The following is a 22230-nucleotide window of genomic DNA, read 5'->3' as shown; positions in this document are numbered from 1 at the left end:
TTCTGGTCCCCGGTCACAGACCCCGTATCTTCAGGTTATATATTGTACAGAAGTCTTGTTCTGGTCCCCGGTCACAGACCCCGTATCTTCAGGTTATATATTGTACAGAAGTCTTGTTCTGGTCCCCGGTCACAGACCCCGTATCTTCAGGTTATACATTGTACAGAAGTCTTGTTCTGGTCCCCGGTCACAGACCCCGTATCTTCAGGTTATATATTGTACAGAAGTCTTGTTCTGGTCCCCGGTCACAGACCCCGTATCTTCAGGTTATACATTGTACAGAAGACTTGTTCTGGTCCCCGGTCACAGACCCCGTATCTTCAGGTTATACATTGTACAGAAGTCTTGTTCTGGTCCCCGGTCACAGACCCCGTATCTTCAGGTTATACATTGTACAGAAGTCTTGTTCTGGTCCCCGGTCACAGACCCCGTATCTTCAGGTTATATATTGTACAGAAGTCTTGTTCTGGTCCCCGGTCACAGACCCCGTATCTTCAGGTTATACATTGTACAGAAGTCTTGTTCTGGTCCCCGGTCACAGACCCCGTATCTTCAGGTTATACATTGTACAGAAGACTTGTTCTGGTCCCCGGTCACAGACCCCGTATCTTCAGGTTATACATTGTACAGAAGTCTTGTTCTGGTCCCCGGTCACAGACCCCGTATCTTCAGGTTATACATTGTACAGAAGACTTGTTCTGGTCCCCGGTCACAGACCCCGTATCTTCAGGTTATACATTGTACAGAAGACTTGTTCTGGTCCCCGGTCACAGACCCCGTATCTTCAGGTTATACATTGTACAGAAGACTTGTTCTGGTCCCCGGTCACAGACCCCGTATCTTCAGGTTATATATTGTACAGAAGACTTGTTCTGGTCCCCGGTCACAGACCCCGTATCTTCAGGTTATATATTGTACAGAAGACTTGTTCTGGTCCCCGGTCACAGACCCTGTATCTTCAGGTTATATATTGTACAGAAGTCTTGTTCTGGTCCCCGGTCACAGACCCCGTATCTTCAGGTTATACATTGTACAGAAGACTTGTTCTGGTCCCCGGTCACAGACCCCGTATCTTCAGGTTATACATTGTACAGAAGTCTTGTTCTGGTCCCCGGTCACAGACCCCGTATCTTCAGGTTATACATTGTACAGAAGTCTTGTTCTGGTCCCCGGTCACAGACCCCGTATCTTCAGGTTATATATTGTACAGAAGTCTTGTTCTGGTCCCCGGTCACAGACCCTGTATCTTCAGGTTATACATTGTACAGAAGACTTGTTCTGGTCCCCGGTCACAGACCCCGTATCTTCAGGTTATATATTGTACAGAAGACTTGTTCTGGTCCCCGGTCACAGACCCCGTATCTTCAGGTTATATATTGTACAGAAGACTTGTTCTGGTCCCCGGTCACAGACCCTGTATCTTCAGGTTATATATTGTACAGAAGTCTTGTTCTGGTCCCCGGTCACAGACCCCGTATCTTCAGGTTATACATTGTACAGAAGACTTGTTCTGGTCCCCGGTCACAGACCCCGTATCTTCAGGTTATACATTGTACAGAAGTCTTGTTCTGGTCCCCGGTCACAGACCCCGTATCTTCAGGTTATACATTGTACAGAAGACTTGTTCTGGTCCCCGGTCACAGACCCCGTATCTTCAGGTTATACATTGTACAGAAGACTTGTTCTGGTCCCCGGTCACAGACCCCGTATCTTCAGGTTATATATTGTACAGAAGTCTTGTTCTGGTCCCCGGTCACAGACCCCGTATCTTCAGGTTATACATTGTACAGAAGACTTGTTCTGGTCCCCGGTCACAGACCCCGTATCTTCAGGTTATATATTGTACAGAAGTCTTGTTCTGGTCCCCGGTCACAGACCCCGTATCTTCAGGTTATATATTGTACAGAAGACTTGTTCTGGTCCCCGGTCACAGACCCCGTATCTTCAGGTTATACATTGTACAGAAGACTTGTTCTGGTCCCCGGTCACAGACCCCGTATCTTCAGGTTATACATTGTACAGAAGACTTGTTCTGGTCCCCGGTCACAGACCCCGTATCTTCAGGTTATATATTGTACAGAAGACTTGTTCTGGTCCCCGGTCACAGACCCCGTATCTTCAGGTTATACATTGTACAGAAGACTTGTTCTGGTCCCCGGTCACAGACCCCGTATCTTCAGGTTATACATTGTACAGAAGACTTGTTCTGGTCCCCGGTCACAGTCCCTGTATCTTCAGGTTATATATTGTACAGAAGTCTTGTTCTGGTCCCCGGTCACAGACCCCGTATCTTCAGGTTATACATTGTACAGAAGACTTGTTCTGGTCCCCGGTCACAGACCCCGTATCTTCAGGTTATATATTGTACAGAAGACTTGTTCTGGTCCCCGGTCACAGACCCCGTATCTTCAGGTTATACATTGTACAGAAGACTTGTTCTGGTCCCCGGTCACAGACCCCGTATCTTCAGGTTATACATTGTACAGAAGACTTGTTCTGGTCCCCGGTCACAGACCCCGTATCTTCAGGTTATACATTGTACAGAAGACTTGTTCTGGTCCCCGGTCACAGACCCCGTATCTTCAGGTTATATATTGTACAGAAGACTTGTTCTGGTCCCCGGTCACAGACCCCGTATCTTCAGGTTATATATTGTACAGAAGACTTGTTCTGGTCCCCGATCACAGACCCTGTATCTTCAGGTTATACATTGTACAGAAGACTTGTTCTGGTCCCCGGTCACAGACCCCGTATCTTCAGGTTATATATTGTACAGAAGTCTTGTTCTGGTCCCCGGTCACAGACCCCGTATCTTCAGGTTATATATTGTACAGAAGTCTTGTTCTGGTCCCCGGTCACAGACCCCGTATCTTCAGGTTATACATTGTACAGAAGTCTTGTTCTGGTCCCCGGTCACAGACCCCGTATCTTCAGGTTATACATTGTACAGAAGACTTGTTCTGGTCCCCGGTCACAGACCCCGTATCTTCAGGTTATACATTGTACAGAAGTCTTGTTCTGGTCCCCGGTCACAGACCCCGTATCTTCAGGTTATATATTGTACAGAAGACTTGTTCTGGTCCCCGGTCACAGACCCCGTATCTTCAGGTTATACATTGTACAGAAGACTTGTTCTGGTCCCCGGTCACAGACCCCGTATCTTCAGGTTATACATTGTACAGAAGACTTGTTCTGGTCCCCGGTCACAGACCCCGTATCTTCAGGTTATACATTGTACAGAAGACTTGTTCTGGTCCCCGGTCACAGACCCCGTATCTTCAGGTTATATATTGTACAGAAGTCTTGTTCTGGTCCCCGGTCACAGACCCCGTATCTTCAGGTTATATATTGTACAGAAGACTTGTTCTGGTCCCCGGTCACAGACCCCGTATCTTCAGGTTATACATTGTACAGAAGACTTGTTCTGGTCCCCGGTCACAGACCCCGTATCTTCAGGTTATATATTGTACAGAAGTCTTGTTCTGGTCCCCGGTCACAGACCCCGTATCTTCAGGTTATACATTGTACAGAAGTCTTGTTCTGGTCCCCGGTCACAGACCCCGTATCTTCAGGTTATATATTGTACAGAAGTCTTGTTCTGGTCCCAGGTCACAGACCCCGTATCTTCAGGTTATATATTGTACAGAAGACTTGTTCTGGTCCCCGGTCACAGACCCCGTATCTTCAGGTTATACATTGTACAGAAGACTTGTTCTGGTCCCCGGTCACAGACCCCATATCTTCAGGTTATACATTGTACATATTCGGTTCCTTGTCACAGACCCTGTATTTTCAGGATATACTTTGTACATATTTGTTCGGTTCCATTTCACAGACCCCGTATCCTCGCACATGTGGGCCTTATTATTGGCGTCTGGTTACTGTGTACACATCCATACGTTCCCGCTCTCCTGGCGGCGGCGGTAGACTTCTGATGACAGATCCAGTTTAAGTTCTGGGTTACTAAAGCTTGTCCACACGCCAGCCGAGTTATAAATACCCCTGACAGGAACGTTGCGAGCTGCTCGGACGTGATATCTCTGGATAGCTGCTTGTAATCTCCGTGTCACAACACTTCATGGTTCCCGGGACACAGAAGTGCAATCTCCCGGTTATCAGCCCTGTGAGGCTGCGGGGGGCCCGACTGCAGTGTTCCGTAATGGATGTCCTATAAATATAACAGCCACTAATGGACACCGTTATCTGTATTGAGAACAGACGACTAAAATGTGCACCGGTTGTAAGCTGATGAAACGCTCAATGCCAGACAGCTGCTGCAGAGCAGAGCTAGCCCCAGTGATTCCGATGTGCCCTGCGGAGGCCTCAGTATCCATCACTGTATGTCCCTGTGTCCAAGCGATTGCATCCATCGCGCGTGGAGAGATGCTTTCGGAGACTTGTTTACGCCAAATTTTCCAGGTGTCAGCTGCGCCCAGAACCGTGTCGGATCCTCCATTGTGTTACTTTATATAACATCTGCGAGGGCGATCCTGTGATGTCATCGCTCTGCCGCGCCTTTCTTGTGGGGCCGTCATACAAACAGGAAACATTCCAGTGAAATTCCGTTAATCCGGCCCTCATTCCCTTTCCAATTCTGGTAATCTGGCTTGTGACCTAGTCCAGCACCGGATCTCCCGTGGCTTGTAATGGCCGATTGTCCCGTCTTAAAGTTTAATCACTTTATGATGACTTTGTATTTTACTTTCTCACTATTTCTGCTTGCTTTCAGTGAATGAGGGCATTCTTGCTTATATCCTGAGGCAGAAAACCGGTTCTGACTGCTGAGGATTTGTTACAGTGTATCACTTTAGACAATCCTCTGTGAGCTAAACACTGCAGCGCACATCTCCTCTCGTCCTAAGCTTCGTGCTGTTACAATGTATCACTGCAGATAAAGTCTGATTTCCAGGCTGTTTAGCTCACAGAGGAATTAGGTCTGCACGGGGTGAAACTCAGAATCTTATATTCATTAACAGCAAGCAGAGATCTTGGAAATGGTTGTGAACTGGAATGGGCAATTTCTTAGTAAGTTGCAGATTGGGCAGAAGATCCTGGAGAAGCGTTTCCTAGTCGTGTGCCCTCTGGTCAGACACGTGGCATCGCAGCGCTGCACGCAGTCATCGTGACCCTTGGCGCTCGTCCGGATTCATCAGACTGGGACGCATCTCGCCATGACACCCTCTCCTCTTCTGTTTTACAGATACACAATCAGTATCCCACGGAGTTTGAGTTTAACCGCTACTATCTGAAGTTCTTGGCGTTTCATCACGTCTCCAATCGCTTCAAGACCTTCCTGCTGGACTCGGACTACGAGCGGCTGGAGCACGGTATGTGACGGCGACACCAGGACGCTGCTCGGACTGTTCCAGCAGGAGCCTCAATAACTGCAAGTCATGTTTAGGGAAGTGGAGGAGCCATGAGAGGAATGTGCAGACGCCGGGCTCTCCTCGTCATAACTCCGCAAAATGGCTAGGACCGCGAACAAGTGGCGCCTGCTCAATGCTTCATCATCCGGGGGGCACTAATAGAACGAGCTAGCCGGCATTACACTGGCGTCACCTCCGCTGCTATTACATGTAGCACGGAGAGGAGCCATCGCTAATCCGCATGCGGTCTAGCGGTTGCTTGTTCGTCAGGCAGTTGGCGGCAAGATGATCGCTAACGAGCATACATGGGTCCAGTGTAATACAGCCCTGGTATTGGGCCTCCCTCCCCCCGCAGCGATTGGTCCGATACAAGTATCAATAAATGAAGGCAAACACTGCAAAACTCCTAACATGTAAAGAAAGCTGAAACATTGGGAGATCTCTGCTGGCTGTCAGTGAATGGGAATCATTCCCATCCAGAGGCTGATGACCCACACTTCCCAGGGCTTGTGAGCTAAGCACAAATCTCTTTCCAGTCAGTGGTTTGTTACAATGTATCAGTCTAGATCGCTCACAGAGGATTTTCTAGACTGGATACAAATGTGACAACCACTCAGCTTTGACAAGTATTGGGTCAGAACAGATTTTCAGCCTTCAGATGTAAAACAGTGAGTATTTCCATTCACTGAGGGCAAACAGAGGTTCTAAAAAGTCAAACGTTGCAGACTTCATTTAATTACAGTTTTTTGCTAATGTTTTGAATGCCTGATCAATAAACCTGCGAATGCGGTGGGGCCTCTCAGTCACGGGCCCTGCTGCAGCCTCCACTTCCCCTGTGGCCTCCTCGGACTCGAAGGTCTCCGTTTTCTTGCAGGAACGCTGTTTGAAGATAAAGGAGACAAGCACTCGAGGAGGGGGATCTGCATCTGGGAGTACATAGAGCGGACGCACAGAAAAAGCCCCGTCTTCTTCAACTATCTCTATGCTCCAAGTGAAATGGAGGTACGAGAGGAAAACGAGGCGCAGGGGACCCCTGCCTCCGAGCTCCACCTGTGCAACCCCCTGTCTTCTGTCTTCCAGCCATTAAAGCCTAGTGCCAACATCTCCACCTTGAGGAAGTGGGAGTATTACACCGAGGAGACCTTGGCCTCGGGCCCTTCTTATGACTGGACGACCATCCCGTCTCGACTGCACCTGAGCGAGGAGGAGACGTCTCCGCAGGGGAAGAGGAAAGCCGTCTGGCCGTGTTATGACGATGTGGCAAAGGTCCAGCCGGACGCCATCACGCACCTTATGAATGTAAGCTCCTCTGGCTCCGCATTTATCCCCTCTGTCTTCTGAGTTGGCATCTTCAGGTGCAGAGCAGAGGATTCGGCGCAGTGTGTGACCCCATCCTCCGCCTTGTGTCTTAGATGGCTCATCCCAGAACAGTGACCAAGTCTTAGAATCCTTGTCCCCATAAAGTTCACACGTCTTCAATCTTCGTCATGTGCCCCCTGATCTGAAGGTTATGGTCACCTGGTCCACCGCGCCCCAACCAAGATGGAGACCTCAGATGGTCTCGAGTTATAATGTGCACCAGGTCCGTCTACCCCGCTGAGCCGTCACCATGACATCAGGGAACTGCTTCTATACCTGCAGTCCTATGTAACACCCCAGATAACACAGTGATACCTCTCTGATTACAGATAATGCAGTAGATGTCACCTGCAGTCCTATGTAACACCCCAGATAACACAGTGATACCTCTCTGATTATAGATAATGTAGTAGATGTCACCTGCAGTCCTATGTAACACCACAGATAACACAGTGATAGCTCTCTGAGTACAGATAATGTAGGAGATGTCACCTGCAGTCCTATGTAACACCACAGATAACACAGTGATAACTCTCTGAGTACAGATAATGTAGTAGATGTCACCTGCAGTCCTATGTAACACCACAGATAACACAGTGATAACTCTCTGATTATAGATAATGTAGTAGATGTCACCTGCAGTCCTATGTAACACCACAGATAACACAGTGATAACTAAGTACAGATAATGTAGGAGATGTCACCTGCAGTCCTATGTAACACCACAGATAACACAGTGATAGCTCTCTGAGTACAGATAATGTAGTAGATGTCACCTGCAGTCCTATGTAACACCCCAGATAACACAGTGATACCTCTCTGATTATAGATAATGTAGTAGATGTCACCTGCAGTCCTATGTAACACCACAGATAACACAGTGATAGCTCTCTGAGTACAGATAATGTAGGAGATGTCACCTGCAGTCCTATGTAACACCACAGATAACACAGTGATAACTCTCTGATTATAGATAATGTAGTAGATGTCACCTGCAGTCCTATGTAACACCACAGATAACACAGTGATAACTAAGTACAGATAATGTAGGAGATGTCACCTGCAGTCCTATGTAACACCACAGATAACACAGTGATAACTGAGTACAGATAATGTAGTAGATGTCACCTGCAGTCCTATGTAACACCACAGATAACACAGTGATAACTCTCTGTGTACAGATAATGTAGTAGATGTCACCTGCAGTCCTATGTAATAACACAGTGATAACTAAGTACAGATAATGTAGTAGATGCCACCTGCAGTCCTATGTAACACCACAGATAACACAGTGATAACTAAGTACAGATAATGTAGGAGATGTCACCTGCAGTCCTATGTAACACCACAGATAACACAGTGATAACTCTCTGTGTACAGATAATGTAGTAGATGTCACCTGCAGTCCTATGTAACACCACAGATAGCACAGTGATAGCTCTCTGAGTACAGATAATGTAGTAGATGTCACCTGCAGTCCTATGTAACACCACAGGTAACACAGTGATAACTGAGTACAGATAATGTAGATGTCACCTGCAGTCCTATGTAACACCACAGATAACACAGTGATAACTCTCTGTGTACAGATAATGTAGTAGATGTCACCTGCAGTCCTATGTAACACCACAGATAACACAGTGATAACCCTCTGTGTACAGATAATGTAGTAGATGCCACCTGCAGTCCTATGTAACACCACAGATAACACAGTGATAACCCTCTGTGTACAGATAATGTAGTAGATGCCACCTGCAGTCCTATGTAACACCACAGATAACACAGTGATAACTGAGTACAGATAATGTAGTAGATGTCACCTGCAGTCCTATGTAACACCACAGATAACACAGTGATAACTCTCTGAGTACAGATAATGTAGTAGATGTCACCTGCAGTCCTATGTAACACCACAGATAACACAGTGATAACTGAGTACAGATAATGTAGTAGATGTCCCCTGCAGTCCTATGTAACACCACAGATAACACAGTGATAACTGAGTACAGATAATGTAGTAGATGTCACCTGCAGTCCTATGTAACACCACAGATAACACAGTGATAACTCTCTGAGTACAGATAATGTAGTAGATGTCTCCTGCAGTCCTATGTAACACCACAGGTAACACAGTGATAACTCTCTGAGTACAGATAATGTAGTAGATGTCACCTGCAGTCCTATGTAACACCACAGATAACACAGTGATAACTCTCTGATTATAGATAATGTAGTAGATGTCACCTGCAGTCCTATGTAACACCACAGATAACACAGTGATAACTCTCTGTGTACAGATAATGTAGTAGATGCCACCTGCAGTCCTATGTAACACCACAGATAACACAGTGATAACTGAGTACAGATAATGTAGTAGATGCCACCTGCAGTCCTATGTAGCACCACAGGTAACACAGTGATAACTCTCTGATTATAGATAATGTAGTAGATGTCACCTGCAGTCCTATGTAACACCACAGATAACACAGTGATAGCTCTCTGAGTACAGATAATGTAGTAGATGTCACCTGCAGTCCTATGTAACACCACAGATAACACAGTGATAACTGAGTACAGATAATGTAGTAGATGTCACCTGCAGTCCTATGTAACACCACAGATAACAGTGATAACTCTCTGTGTACAGATAATGTAGTAGATGTCACCTGCAGTCCTATGTAACACCACAGATAACACAGCGATAACCCTCTGAGTACAGATAATGTAGTAGATGTCCCCTGCAGTCCTATGTAACACCACAGATAACACAGTGATAGCTCTCTGAGTGCAGATAATGTAGTAGATGTCACCTGCAGTCCTATGTAACACCACAGATAACAGTGATAACTCTCTGAGTACAGATAATGTAGGAGATGTCACCTGCAGTCCTATGTAACACCACAGATAACACAGTGATGACTCTCTGTGTACAGATAATGTAGGAGATGTCACCTGCAGTCCTATGTAACACCACAGATAACACAGTGATAACTCTCTGTGTACAGAAAATGTAGGAGATGTCACCTGCAGTCCTATGTAACACCACAGATAACACAGTGATAACCCTCTGTGTACAGATAATGTAGTAGATGTCACCTGCAGTCCTATGTAACACCACAGATGTTCATTTGTTTAACATGCATTGGAGCAATAAGTCTTCACACCCTTTAATAACCCTCCCTTCCGGTTCACAATCTGATGAATTCCAGGCTCCCCCCTATATTGTCAGTGGATCTCCAGGCGCAGTATTTCTCCCCCCCCCCCCCCTATATTCTCAGTAGATCTCCAGGCGCAGTATTTCTCCCCCCCCCCCCTATATTCTCAGTAGATCTCCAGGCGCAGTATTTCTCCCCCCCCCCCCTATATTCTCAGTGGATCTCCAAGCGCAGTATTTCTCCCCCCCCCCCCCCCCTATATTCTCAGTAGATCTCCAGGCGCAGTATTTCTCCCCCCCCCCCCCTATATTCTCAGTAGATCTCCAGGCGCAGTATTTCTCCCCCCCCCCCCCCCCCTATATTCTCAGTAGATCTCCAGGCGCAGTATTTCTCCCCCCCCCCTATATTCTCAGTAGATCTCCAGGCGCAGTATTTCTCCCCCCCCCCCTATATTCTCAGTAGATCTCCAGGCGCAGTATTTCTCCCCCCCCCCTCCCCTATATTCTCAGTAGATCTCCAGGCGCAGTATTTCTCCCCCCCCCCCCTATATTCTCAGTAGATCTCCAGGCGCAGTATTTCTCTCCCCCCCCCCCCTATATTCTCAGTAGATCTCCAGGCGCAGTATTTCTCCCCCCCCCCCCCCCTATATTCTCAGTAGATCTCCAGGCGCAGTATTTCTCCCCCCCCCCCCCTATATTCTCAGTAGATCTCCAGGCGCAGTATTTCTCCCCCCCTCCACCCCCCTATATTCTCAGTAGATCTCCAGGCGCAGTATTTCTCCCCCTCCCCCCTATATTCTCAGTAGATCTCCAGGCGCAGTATTTCTCCCCCTCCCCCCTATATTCTCAGTAGATCTCCAGGCGCAGTATTTCTCCCCCCCCCCCTATATTCTCAGTAGATCTCCAGGCGCAGTATTTCTCCCCCCCCCCCTATATTCTCAGTAGATCTCCAGGCGCAGTATTTCTCCCCCCCCCCCCCTATATTCTCAGTAGATCTCCAGGCGCAGTATTTCTCCCCCCCCCCCTATATTCTCAGTAGATCTCCAGGCGCAGTATTTCTCCCCCTCCCCCCTATATTCTCAGTAGATCTCCAGGCGCAGTATTTCTCCCCCTCCCCCCTATATTCTCAGTAGATCTCCAGGCGCAGTATTTCTCCCCCCCCCCCCCTATATTCTCAGTAGATCTCCAGGCGCAGTATTTCTCCCCCCCCCCCCCCTATATTCTCAGTAGATCTCCAGGCGCAGTATTTCTCCCCCCCCCCTATATTCTCAGTAGATCTCCAGGCGCAGTATTTCTCCCCCCCCCCCCCCTATATTCTCAGTAGATCTCCAGGCGCAGTATTTCTCCCCCCCTCCACCCCCCTATATTCTCAGTAGATCTCCAGGCGCAGTATTTCTCCCCCTCCCCCCTATATTCTCAGTAGATCTCCAGGCGCAGTATTTCTCCCCCCCCCCCTATATTCTCAGTAGATCTCCAGGCGCAGTATTTCCCCCCCCCCCCCTATATTCTCAGTGGATCTCCAGGCGCAGTATTTCTCCCCCCCCCCCCCTATATTCTCAGTAGATCTCCAGGTGCAGTATTTCTCCCCCCCCCCTATATTCTCAGTAGATCTCCAGGCGCAGTATTTCTCCCCCCCCCCCCTATATTCTCAGTAGATCTCCAGGCGCAGTATTTCCCCCCCCCCCCTATATTCTCAGTAGATCTCCAGGCGCAGTATTTCTCCCCCTCCCCCCTATATTCTCAGTAGATCTCCAGGCGCAGTATTTCTCCCCCCCCCCCCCCTATATTCTCAGTAGATCTCCAGGCGCAGTATTTCTCCCCCCTCCCCCCTATATTCTCAGTAGATCTCCAGGCGCAGTATTTCTCCCCCCCCCCCTATATTCTCAGTAGATCTCCAGGCGCAGTATTTCTCCCCCCCCCCCCCCCTATATTCTCAGTAGATCTCCAGGCGCAGTATTTCTCTCCCCCCCCCTATATTCTCAGTAGATCTCCAGGCCCAGTATTTCTCCCCACCCCCCCCCCTATATTCTCAGTAGATCTCCAGGCGCAGTATTTCTCCCCCCCCCCCACCCCCCTATATTCTCAGTAGATCTCCAGGCGCAGTATTTCTCCCCCCCCCTATATTCTCAGTAGATCTCCAGGCGCAGTATTTCTCCCCACCCCCCCCCCCCCTATATTCTCAGTAGATCTCCAGGCGCAGTATTTCTCCCCCCCCCCACCCCCCTATATTCTCAGTAGATCTCCAGGCGCAGTATTTCTCTCCCCCCCCCCCTATATTCTCAGTAGATCTCCAGGCGCAGTATTTCTCCCCCCCCCCCTATATTCTCAGTAGATCTCCAGGCCCAGTATTTCTCCCCACCCCCCCCCTATATTCTCAGTAGATCTCCAGGCGCAGTATTTCTCCCCCCCCCCACCCCCCTATATTCTCAGTAGATCTCCAGGCGCAGTATTTCTCCCCCCCCCTATATTCTCAGTAGATCTCCAGGCCCAGTATTTCTCCCCACCCCCCCCCCCCTATATTCTCAGTAGATCTCCAGGCGCAGTATTTCTCCCCTCCCCCCTATATTCTCAGTAGATCTCCAGGCGCAGTATTTCTCCCCCTCCCCCCTATATTCTCAGTAGATCTCCAGGCGCAGTATTTCTCCCCCCCCCCCTATATTCTCAGTAGATCTCCAGGCGCAGTATTTCTCCCCCCCCCCCCTATATTCTCAGTAGATCTCCAGGCGCAGTATTTCTCCCCCCCCCCCTATATTCTCAGTAGATCTCCAGGCGCAGTATTTCTCCCCCCCCCCTATATTCTCAGTAGATCTCCAGGCGCAGTATTTCTCCCCCCCCCCTATATTCTCAGTAGATCTCCAGGCGCAGTATTTCTCCCCCCCCCCCCCCTATATTCTCAGTAGATCTCCAGGCGCAGTATTTCTCCCCCCCCCCCCCCCCTATATTCTCAGTAGATCTCCAGGCGCAGTATTTCTCTCCCCCCCCCACCCCCCTATATTCTCAGTAGATCTCCAGGCGCAGTATTTCTCCCCCTCCCCCCTATATTCTCAGTAGATCTCCAGGCGCAGTATTTCTCCCCCCCCCCCCTATATTCTCAGTAGATCTCCAGGCGCAGTATTTCTCCCCCCCCCCCCCCCCCCCTATATTCTCAGTAGATCTCCAGGCGCAGTATTTCTCCCCCCCCCCCCCCCCCCTATATTCTCAGTAGATCTCCAGGCGCAGTATTTCTCCCCCTCCCCCCTATATTTTCAGTAGATCTCCAGGCGCAGTATTTCTCCCCCCCCCCCCCCTATATTCTCAGTAGATCTCCAGGCGCAGTATTTCTCCCCCCCCCCCCTATATTCTCAGTAGATCTCCAGGCGCAGTATTTCTCCCCCCCCACCCCCCTATATTCTCAGTAGATCTCCAGGCGCAGTATTTCTCCCCCCCCCCCCTATATTCTCAGTAGATCTCCAGGCGCAGTATTTCTCCCCCCCCACCCCCCTATATTCTCAGTAGATCTCCAGGCGCAGTATTTCTCCCCCCCCCCCTATATTCTCAGTAGATCTCCAGGCGCAGTATTTCTCCCCCCCCACCCCCCTATATTCTCAGTAGATCTCCAGGCGCAGTATTTCTCCCCCTCCCCCCTATATTCTCAGTAGATCTCCAGGCGCAGTATTTCTCCCCCCCCACCCCGCCCCTATATTCTCAGTAGATCTCCAGGCCCAGTATTTCTCCCCCCCCCCCCTATATTCTCAGTAGATCTCCAGGCGCAGTATTTCTCCCCCCCCCCTATATTCTCAGTAGATCTCCAGGCCCAGTATTTCTCCCCCCCCCCCCTATATTCTCAGTAGATCTCCAGGCGCAGTATTTCTCCCCCCCCCCCTATATTCTCAGTAGATCTCCAGGCGCAGTATTTCTCCCCCCCCCCCCCCCCTATATTCTCAGTAGATCTCCAGGCGCAGTATTTCTCCCCACCCCGCCCCTATATTCTCAGTAGATCTCCAGGCGCAGTATTTCTCCCCCTCCCCCTATATTCTCAGTAGATCTCCAGGCCCAGTATTTCTCCCCCCCCCCCCTATATTCTCAGTAGATCTCCAGGCGCAGTATTTCTCCCCCCCCCCCCCCTATATTCTCAGTAGATCTCCAGGCCCAGTATTTCTCCCCCCCCCCCCCTATATTCTCAGTAGATCTCCAGGCGCAGTATTTCTCCCCCCCCCCCCCCCCCTATATTCTCAGTAGATCTCCAGGCGCAGTATTTCTCCCCCCCCCCCCTATATTCTCAGTAGATCTCCAGGCGCAGTATTTCTCCCCACCCCGCCCCTATATTCTCAGTAGATCTCCAGGCGCAGTATTTCTCCCCCTCCCCCCTATATTCTCAGTAGATCTCCAGGCGCAGTATTTCTCCCCCCTATATTCTCAGTAGATCTCCAGGCGCAGTATTTCTCCCCCCCCCCCCCCCTATATTCTCAGTAGATCTCCAGGCGCAGTATTTCTCCCCCCCCCCCCCTATATTCTCAGTAGATCTCCAGGCGCAGTATTTCTCCCCCTCCCCCCTATATTCTCAGTAGATCTCCAGGCGCAGTATTTCTCCCCCCCCCCCCTATATTCTCAGTAGATCTCCAGGCGCAGTATTTCTCCCCCCCCCCCCCCCTATATTCTCAGTAGATCTCCAGGCGCAGTATTTCCCCCCCCCCCCTATATTCTCAGTAGATCTCCAGGCGCAGTATTTCTCCCCCCTCCCCCCTATATTCTCAGTAGATCTCCAGGCGCAGTATTTCTCCCCCCCCCCCCCTATATTCTCAGTAGATCTCCAGGCGCAGTATTTCTCCCCCCTCCCCCCTATATTCTCAGTAGATCTCCAGGCGCAGTATTTCTCCCCCCCCCCCCTATATTCTCAGTAGATCTCCAGGCGCAGTATTTCTCCCCCCCCCCCCTATATTCTCAGTAGATCTCCAGGCCCAGTATTTCTCCCCACCCCCCCCCTATATTCTCAGTAGATCTCCAGGCGCAGTATTTCTCCCCCCCCCCACCCCCCTATATTCTCAGTAGATCTCCAGGCGCAGTATTTCTCCCCCCCCCTATATTCTCAGTAGATCTCCAGGCCCAGTATTTCTCCCCACCCCCCCCCCCTATATTCTCAGTAGATCTCCAGGCGCAGTATTTCTCCCCTCCCCCCTATATTCTCAGTAGATCTCCAGGCGCAGTATTTCTCCCCCTCCCCCCTATATTCTCAGTAGATCTCCAGGCGCAGTATTTCTCCCCACCCCGCCCCTATATTCTCAGTAGATCTCCAGGCGCAGTATTTCTCCCCCTCCCCCCTATATTCTCAGTAGATCTCCAGGCGCAGTATTTCTCCCCCCCCACCCCACCCCTATATTCTCAGTAGATCTCCAGGCCCAGTATTTCTCCCCCCCCCCTATATTCTCAGTAGATCTCCAGGCGCAGTATTTCTCCCCCCCCCCTATATTCTCAGTAGATCTCCAGGCGCAGTATTTCTCCCCCCCCCCCCCTATATTCTCAGTAGATCTCCAGGCGCAGTATTTCTCCCCCCCCACCCCGCCCCCACCATTCATAAAGCAGAAGGTGTTCCTGGGGTTTGGATCCGATAAGGATTGCGTCCCGTCAGTGCGAGGGTCTCCCAGGTATCGCCTTTCCCACCCCTGCTCCCTGAGGATGCTGCACTAAATGCTGCTCCATAGTTTTTACAACCTTTTGTGTCCATCTGCTCCTTTCGTACATCTGAAGAATGTGTCCACGGGACGTTCCCACCTCCATGTCAGAACAATAGGTCGAGGAAAGGACACGGCGTTGCGCTGCGGCCTGCGAGCGGCTCCCTGTAAAGGAGTCCTTTCATTGCCTCTTGGTAAAAGTGAATGTTAATTTTGGCTCAACTCGCAGATCATGTCATCGGAAGGTTCTGGGGTCAGGGAGGTCCATATAAAGTATGTGACCCCTATTATATGTGAGAACATTGTGTCCCCGCTGCAGGAAATCGAGCGGCTGGAGAGCGCGCTAAATCAGAGCTCCGAGCGGTGGCAGCTCCTGTGGGAGAAGGCGAAGGTGAAACTGAAGGAGGACCTGAAGAAGGAGACCGTAAATATCCGCTTTTCTTCTGATAAACCCCCGGACGCCGTCCACATGCAGAGAAACGCACAGACTGGGTTTTTTCGTTAGTTTTTTTTCATTGTGAATCCTCAAAATTTAAGAAAAACACAATTTTTTGGATCATTATCTGCTCGCATTCATCTGCTCTTTTTGTTTGAAATCTTAATTTACTTTGCTTCAAGCAAATCCCAAACCTTGAAAAACCTTTTTTATCTAAACCGTTCCTATATTTGTGCCCAACATTTCTTGGTTCTTTTTGTTTCATATATTGTTGTAGCATTTGGGGCTCCAAATCCCTGTGTAGACGTAGCGCTAACTAATGCCATTCTGCTCCCCGCAGCCACCACTAGGGGGAGCTGACTGCATCCAGATTTATACCTCTGCAGAGAGCTCCCTCTGGTGGTGACAGTGCTATAAAGATATATTACGAACCCAAATGAAAGGGGTTGAGAGAGCCGCTGTCCAGGCGTCGCCCCTCCCCCATGATTCTCACGCGCCGCGCCAGTGTAGAGACCGTACTGGCTGACTCTGGTTCTCTGTCCCGCATTGTCTGATTGTAGAGGAGCCCGGCCAGCCTGATGTCCGCCAACCTGCAGTCGTATCAGAAGACCTCCATGGTGCACCTACCTGACAGCGGCCTAGGAGACGACCAGAACGCCACATCCTCCCCCTCCAACGGGGTGGAGCGGAGATCGGCAACACTATACAATCACTTTACCTCCAAGAATGAAGAGAACAGGTGCGGGGCTGGGATAACGCGCTCCGCCATTTCTAAGAGGTTTTCTTGCTGTCAGTGAATACAAACATCTATGGTTTATTTTCACACTGGCGGAGGGTTTGCTACAGTTCTATTGTCTGAGTAATGTGTATATATCGGCCGCACAAGCCCAGGCAGCCAGGCTATAGGAGGATACAATTGTAACAGACTCCCAGCTGTGAGAAGTCTTAGGTCTGCACACATTCCTGCATGTGACCTACAATGTTTCTGTTCACTGACAGTAAGCAGCGATCTTGAAAATGGCAAGCAGACAAAAGTACATGTGAAAGTTGAAGAATGTCACCGTCTTTCCAAAATGACCCTGTGGTCCCTAAGGCGGCATTCACACGTCCGTGGATTTCTTCAGAGTGCCTCGTTGGTTGCTATGACGCCGCTGTACGGTGGTGCGCTGGTATAGATCACACCAGTGTATTACTGTGCGCTCTGAAGAGATCCAGGCCGGTATCGCGCGGACCGTGTTCCACAGACGTGTGAATGCGGCCTTAGAACGTACGTGGGGGGGGGGGGCTCATAGAGCGGGAGGTTTTATCAGATTCCACCGCTGATGAAATCTGACCTGGGAGTTATCTGCAGTCGTATGTTATGGTGTCTTCACCCCGCGCAGGTCCTTTGAAGGCATCTTGTATAAGAGAGGGGCGCTGCTGAAGGGTTGGAAGCCGCGATGGTTTGTACTGGACGTCACCAAGCATCAGGTAAGTGGACCACCGTAAATAGTCCTATACCATACAGTAGCCCCCGTACCCCATTTCCCAGCAGATGGCGCCCTAGGGGTACACGTGGCGTATAGCTCAGGGCTCCAGCGCTGTAATCGTGTCCCATTCAGAGTCCAGGATCTCACTTTCAGTGTTCGGTTTTTGTGGTATGTTCTGCGGTTCCGGGTTCCTCCGCTTATTTGTGGAACGCGTGCCGTATACTGACTGTTCTCCCATCCTTCCCTGCAGCTCCGATACTACGACTCCGGGGAAGACGCCAGCTGTAAGGGGCACATAGACCTAGCAGACGTGGAGACGGTGGTGCCTGCCGTGCCAACCATAGGACTGCCAAAGCATGCCAGTGACAGGGCATTTTTTGATGTGAGTAGTCATGTGACGCTGGAACATTTCTGATGGGGCGGGAAAGAAATATAATGATTGATACGTTACCTGCTCTGATACATATGTAACAAACCCTCAGTTGTTTTTAGTCTCTGGATGTTAAGTGTTAAACGTGTACTCATTCACTGACACCAGCAGAGATCTTATCTATGGTGAGGAATGAAGCGCACAGATTCCCAGGCTGTTCTTCAACCTCAGAGACTTGAGCGATAGTTGGCCCCAGTTACTGGCGTAAGTTTTCTGGGCGGTGGGCGACTTCGCCCTCGTGAATAATGGCGCAAATATCGGATATCTGTTTGCGTTACTCAGTGACTAAGCAGTCGGAGGATCCCTTTAATTTGACAGTTTCCGCCCGGCTCCACCGTGGAATAATTCACTTCCCTTATGTTTTCTGCGGATCGTAACTCGAGGCGAAACTATGTGAGAAAGAGAATACAAACCGTTTCTGAGATCCGTTACCGCGAAACAACGATGAACACGAAGCAGAATCCTCAGCGTCGGATAAAGAAACATTATAACCATGAGCAGAGCGCCTCCGCCGCGCCCCCTCCGTCCGCTCGTCCTGCCTTCGTTTCTTCCAGAAGGCGATGAAGATTGAGATGAATGAATAGTAAAGCCAAGGAGGCGGCGACCAGAAGGAGCTTCTTTGCTTACATGCCGCTGATTTAAGGGGTTTTCCAAGACTTTCGAGGATAGGTCAGCAGTATCCGATTGGTGGGGTCCGACGCCCAGGACCCCCGCCGATCATTGTTTGAGAATGCAGCGGTGCTCGCAGATTTCCCTCGGCCAATGACGTAACGTTCATCGGTCACATGACCTAGGAGCAGCTCAGCCCCATAGAAGTGAATGAGACTGAGCGCGATACCGAGCGCGGCCACTATACAATGTGCGGCGCTGTGAGCGGTGAGAACCGATACCGTCTGAAACAGCTGACGGCGGAGGTCCCCAGTGTCGGACCCCCACTGATCAGATAGAGATGACCTGTCCTGAGGAAGGAGAGCGGCCTGACACAGAAACCATAGCGGAAAAACACTGGCACACACGCGGCATCTCTGTCCGCAGTATCTATGCACACAGTATTGGTCTCTGTACACACGGCATATCTATACACGCGGCATCTCTGTCCGCAGTATCTATGCACACAGTATTGGTCTCTGTACACGCGGAATCTCTCTCCGCAGTATGTATGCACAGAGTATTGGTCTCTGTACACGCGGCATCTCTGTAACATAGTATATAAGGCCGAAAAAAGCCCTCTGTCCATCCAGTTCGGCCTGTCATCCTGCAGGTTGATCCAGAGGAAGGGAAAAAACTGTGAGTCCAAATTCCTTCCGAACTCCAATCAGGCATCAGAATAACTCCCTGGATCAACGACCCCTCTCTAGTAGCCATAACCTGTAATATTATTACACACCAGAAATACATCCAGGCCCCTCCTGAACTCACCATCACCGCCTCCTCAGGCAGAGAGTCCATAGTCTCACTGCTCTTACAGTAGAGTCCATAGTCTCACTGCTCTTACAGTAAAGAGTCCATAGTCTCACTGCTCTTACAGTAAAGAGTCCATAGTCTCACTGCTCTTACAGTAAAGAGTCCATAGTCTCACTGCTCTTACCGTAAAGAGTCCATAGTCTCACTGCTCTTACAGTAAAGAGTCCATAGTCTCACTGCTCTTACAGTAGAGTCCATAGTCTCACTGCTCTTACAGTAGAGTCCATAGTCTCACTGCTCTTACAGTATAGAGTCCATAGTCTCACTGCTCTTACAGTAAAGAGTCCATAGTCTCACTGCTCTTACAGTAAAGAGTCCATAGTCTCACTGCTCTTACAGTAGAGTCCATAGTCTCACTGCTCTTACAGTAAAGAGTCCATAGTCTCACTGCTCTTACAGTAAAGAGTCCATAGTCTCACTGCTCTTACAGTAAAGAGTCCATAGTCTCACTGCTCTTACAGTAAAGAGTCCATAGTCTCACTGCTCTTACAGTAGAGTCCATAGTCTCACTGCTCTTACAGTATAGAGTCCATAGTCTCACTGCTCTTACAGTAAAGAGTCCATAGTCTCACTGCTCTTACAGTAAAGAGTCCATAGTCTCACTGCTCTTACAGTAAAGAGTCCATAGTCTCACTGCTCTTACAGTATAGAGTCCATAGTCTCACTGCTCTTACAGTATAGAGTCCATAGTCTCACTGCTCTTACAGTAAAGAGTCCATAGTCTCACTGCTCTTACAGTATAGAGTCCATAGTCTCACTGCTCTTACAGTATAGAGTCCATAGTCTCACTGCTCTTACAGTAAAGAGTCCATAGTCTCACTGCTCTTACAGTAAAGAGTCCATAGTCTCACTGCTCTTACAGTAAAGAGTCCATAGTCTCACTGCTCTTACAGTATAGAGTCCATAGTCTCACTGCTCTTACAGTAAAGAGTCCATAGTCTCACTGCTCTTACAGTAAAGAGTCCATAGTCTCACTGCTCTTACAGTAAAGAGTCCATAGTCTCACTGCTCTCACAGTAAAGAGTCCATAGTCTCACTGCTCTTACAGTAAAGAATCCATAGTCTCACTGCTCTTACAGTATATGGTCCATAGTCTCACTGCTCTTACAGTAGAGTCCATAGTCTCACTGCTCTTACAGTAAAGAGTCCATAGTCTCACTGCTCTTACAGTAAAGAGTCCATAGTCTCACTGCTCTTACAGTAGAGTCCATAGTCTCACTGCTCTTACAGTATAGAGTCCATAGTCTCACTGCTCTTACAGTAAAGAGTCCATAGTCTCACTGCTCTTACAGTAAAGAGTCCATAGTCTCACTGCTCTTACAGTAAAGAGTCCATAGTCTCACTGCTCTTACAGTATAGAGTCCATAGTCTCACTGCTCTTACAGTATAGAGTCCATAGTCTCACTGCTCTTACAGTAAAGAGTCCATAGTCTCACTGCTCTTACAGTATAGAGTCCATAGTCTCACTGCTCTTACAGTATAGAGTCCATAGTCTCACTGCTCTTACAGTAAAGAGTCCATAGTCTCACTGCTCTTACAGTAAAGAGTCCATAGTCTCACTGCTCTTACAGTAAAGAGTCCATAGTCTCACTGCTATTACAGTATAGAGTCCATAGTCTCACTGCTCTTACAGTAAAGAGTCCATAGTCTCACTGCTCTTACAGTAAAGAGTCCATAGTCTCACTGCTCTTACAGTAAAGAGTCCATAGTCTCACTGCTCTTACAGTAAAGAGTCCATAGTCTCACTGCTCTTACAGTAAAGAGTCCATAGTCTCACTGCTCTTACAGTAAAGAGTCCATAGTCTCACTGCTCTTACAGTATAGAGTCCATAGTCTCACTGCTCTTACAGTAAAGAGTCCATAGTCTCACTGCTCTTACAGTAAAGAGTCCATAGTCTCACTGCTCTTACAGTAAAGAGTCCATAGTCTCACTGCTCTCACAGTAAAGAGTCCATAGTCTCACTGCTCTTACAGTAAAGAATCCATAGTCTCACTGCTCTTACAGTATATGGTCCATAGTCTCACTGCTCTTACAGTAGAGTCCATAGTCTCACTGCTCTTACAGTAAAGAGTCCATAGTCTCACTGCTCTTACAGTAAAGAGTCCATAGTCTCACTGCTCTTACAGTAAAGAGTCCATGGTCTCACTGCTCTTACAGTAAAGAGTCCATAGTCTCACTGCTCTTACAGTAAAGAGTCCATAGTCTCACTGCTCTTACAGTAAAGAGTCCATAGTCTCACTGCTCTTACAGTAAAGAGTCCATAGTCTCACTGCTCTCACAGTAAAGAGTCCATAGTCTCACTGCTCTTACAGTAAAGAATCCATAGTCTCACTGCTCTTACAGTAAAGAGTCCATAGTCTCACTGCTCTTACAGTAGAGTCCATAGTCTCACTGCTCTTACAGTAGAGTCCATAGTCTCAATGCTCTTACAGTATAGAGTCCATAGTCTCACTGCTCTTACAGTAAAGAGTCCATAGTCTCACTGCTCTTACAGTAAAGAGTCCATAGTCTCACTGCTCTTACAGTAAAGAGTCAATAGTCACTGCTCTTACAGTAAAGAATCCATAGTCTCACTGCTCTTACAGTAAAGAGTCCATAGTCTCACTGCTCTTACAGTAAAGAGTCCATAGTCTCACTGCTCTTACAGTACAGAGTCCATAGTCTCACTGCTCTTACAGTAAATAGTCCATAGTCTCACTGCTCTTACAGTAAAGAGTCCATAGTCTCACTGCTCTTACAGTAAAGAGTCCATAGTCTCACTGCTCTTACAGTAAAGAATCCATAGTCTTACTGCTCTTACAGTAAAGAGTCCATAGTCTCACTGCTCTTACAGTAAAGAGTCCATAGTCTCACTGCTCTTACAGTAAAGAGTCCATAGTCTCACTGCTCTTACAGTAAAGAGT

The 22230-nt window shown here is 48.9% G+C and overlaps 1 protein-coding gene across 6 annotated transcripts in view; it reads left to right on the top strand.

Annotated features, from left to right (window-relative positions):
- The window catches only part of SBF2 (SET binding factor 2), a 293682-nt gene that overhangs the window by 253580 nt on the left and 17872 nt on the right, over window positions 1-22230 (top strand). For 3 of the 6 annotated variants that reach the window (XM_040410354.1, XM_040410352.1, XM_040410356.1), the window contains 8 exons: window positions 5201-5327; window positions 6241-6368; window positions 6447-6665; window positions 15847-15951; window positions 16476-16478; window positions 16524-16702; window positions 17346-17433; window positions 17683-17814. In XM_040410354.1, the coding sequence (XP_040266288.1) occupies window positions 5201-5327; window positions 6241-6368; window positions 6447-6665; window positions 15847-15951; window positions 16476-16478; window positions 16524-16702; window positions 17346-17433; window positions 17683-17814 (981 nt within the window). The remainder of the gene's footprint in view (window positions 1-5200; window positions 5328-6240; window positions 6369-6446; window positions 6666-15846; window positions 15952-16475; window positions 16479-16523; window positions 16703-17345; window positions 17434-17682; window positions 17815-22230) is intronic. The other 3 variants (XM_040410355.1, XM_040410353.1, XM_040410357.1) reach the window with 1 other exon arrangement.

This window comes from Bufo bufo, chromosome 10 (genome assembly GCF_905171765.1).
Source record: "Bufo bufo chromosome 10, aBufBuf1.1, whole genome shotgun sequence".
NCBI lineage: Eukaryota > Metazoa > Chordata > Amphibia > Anura > Bufonidae > Bufo > Bufo bufo.
This window is presented reverse-complemented; position numbering and strand designations above follow the sequence as displayed.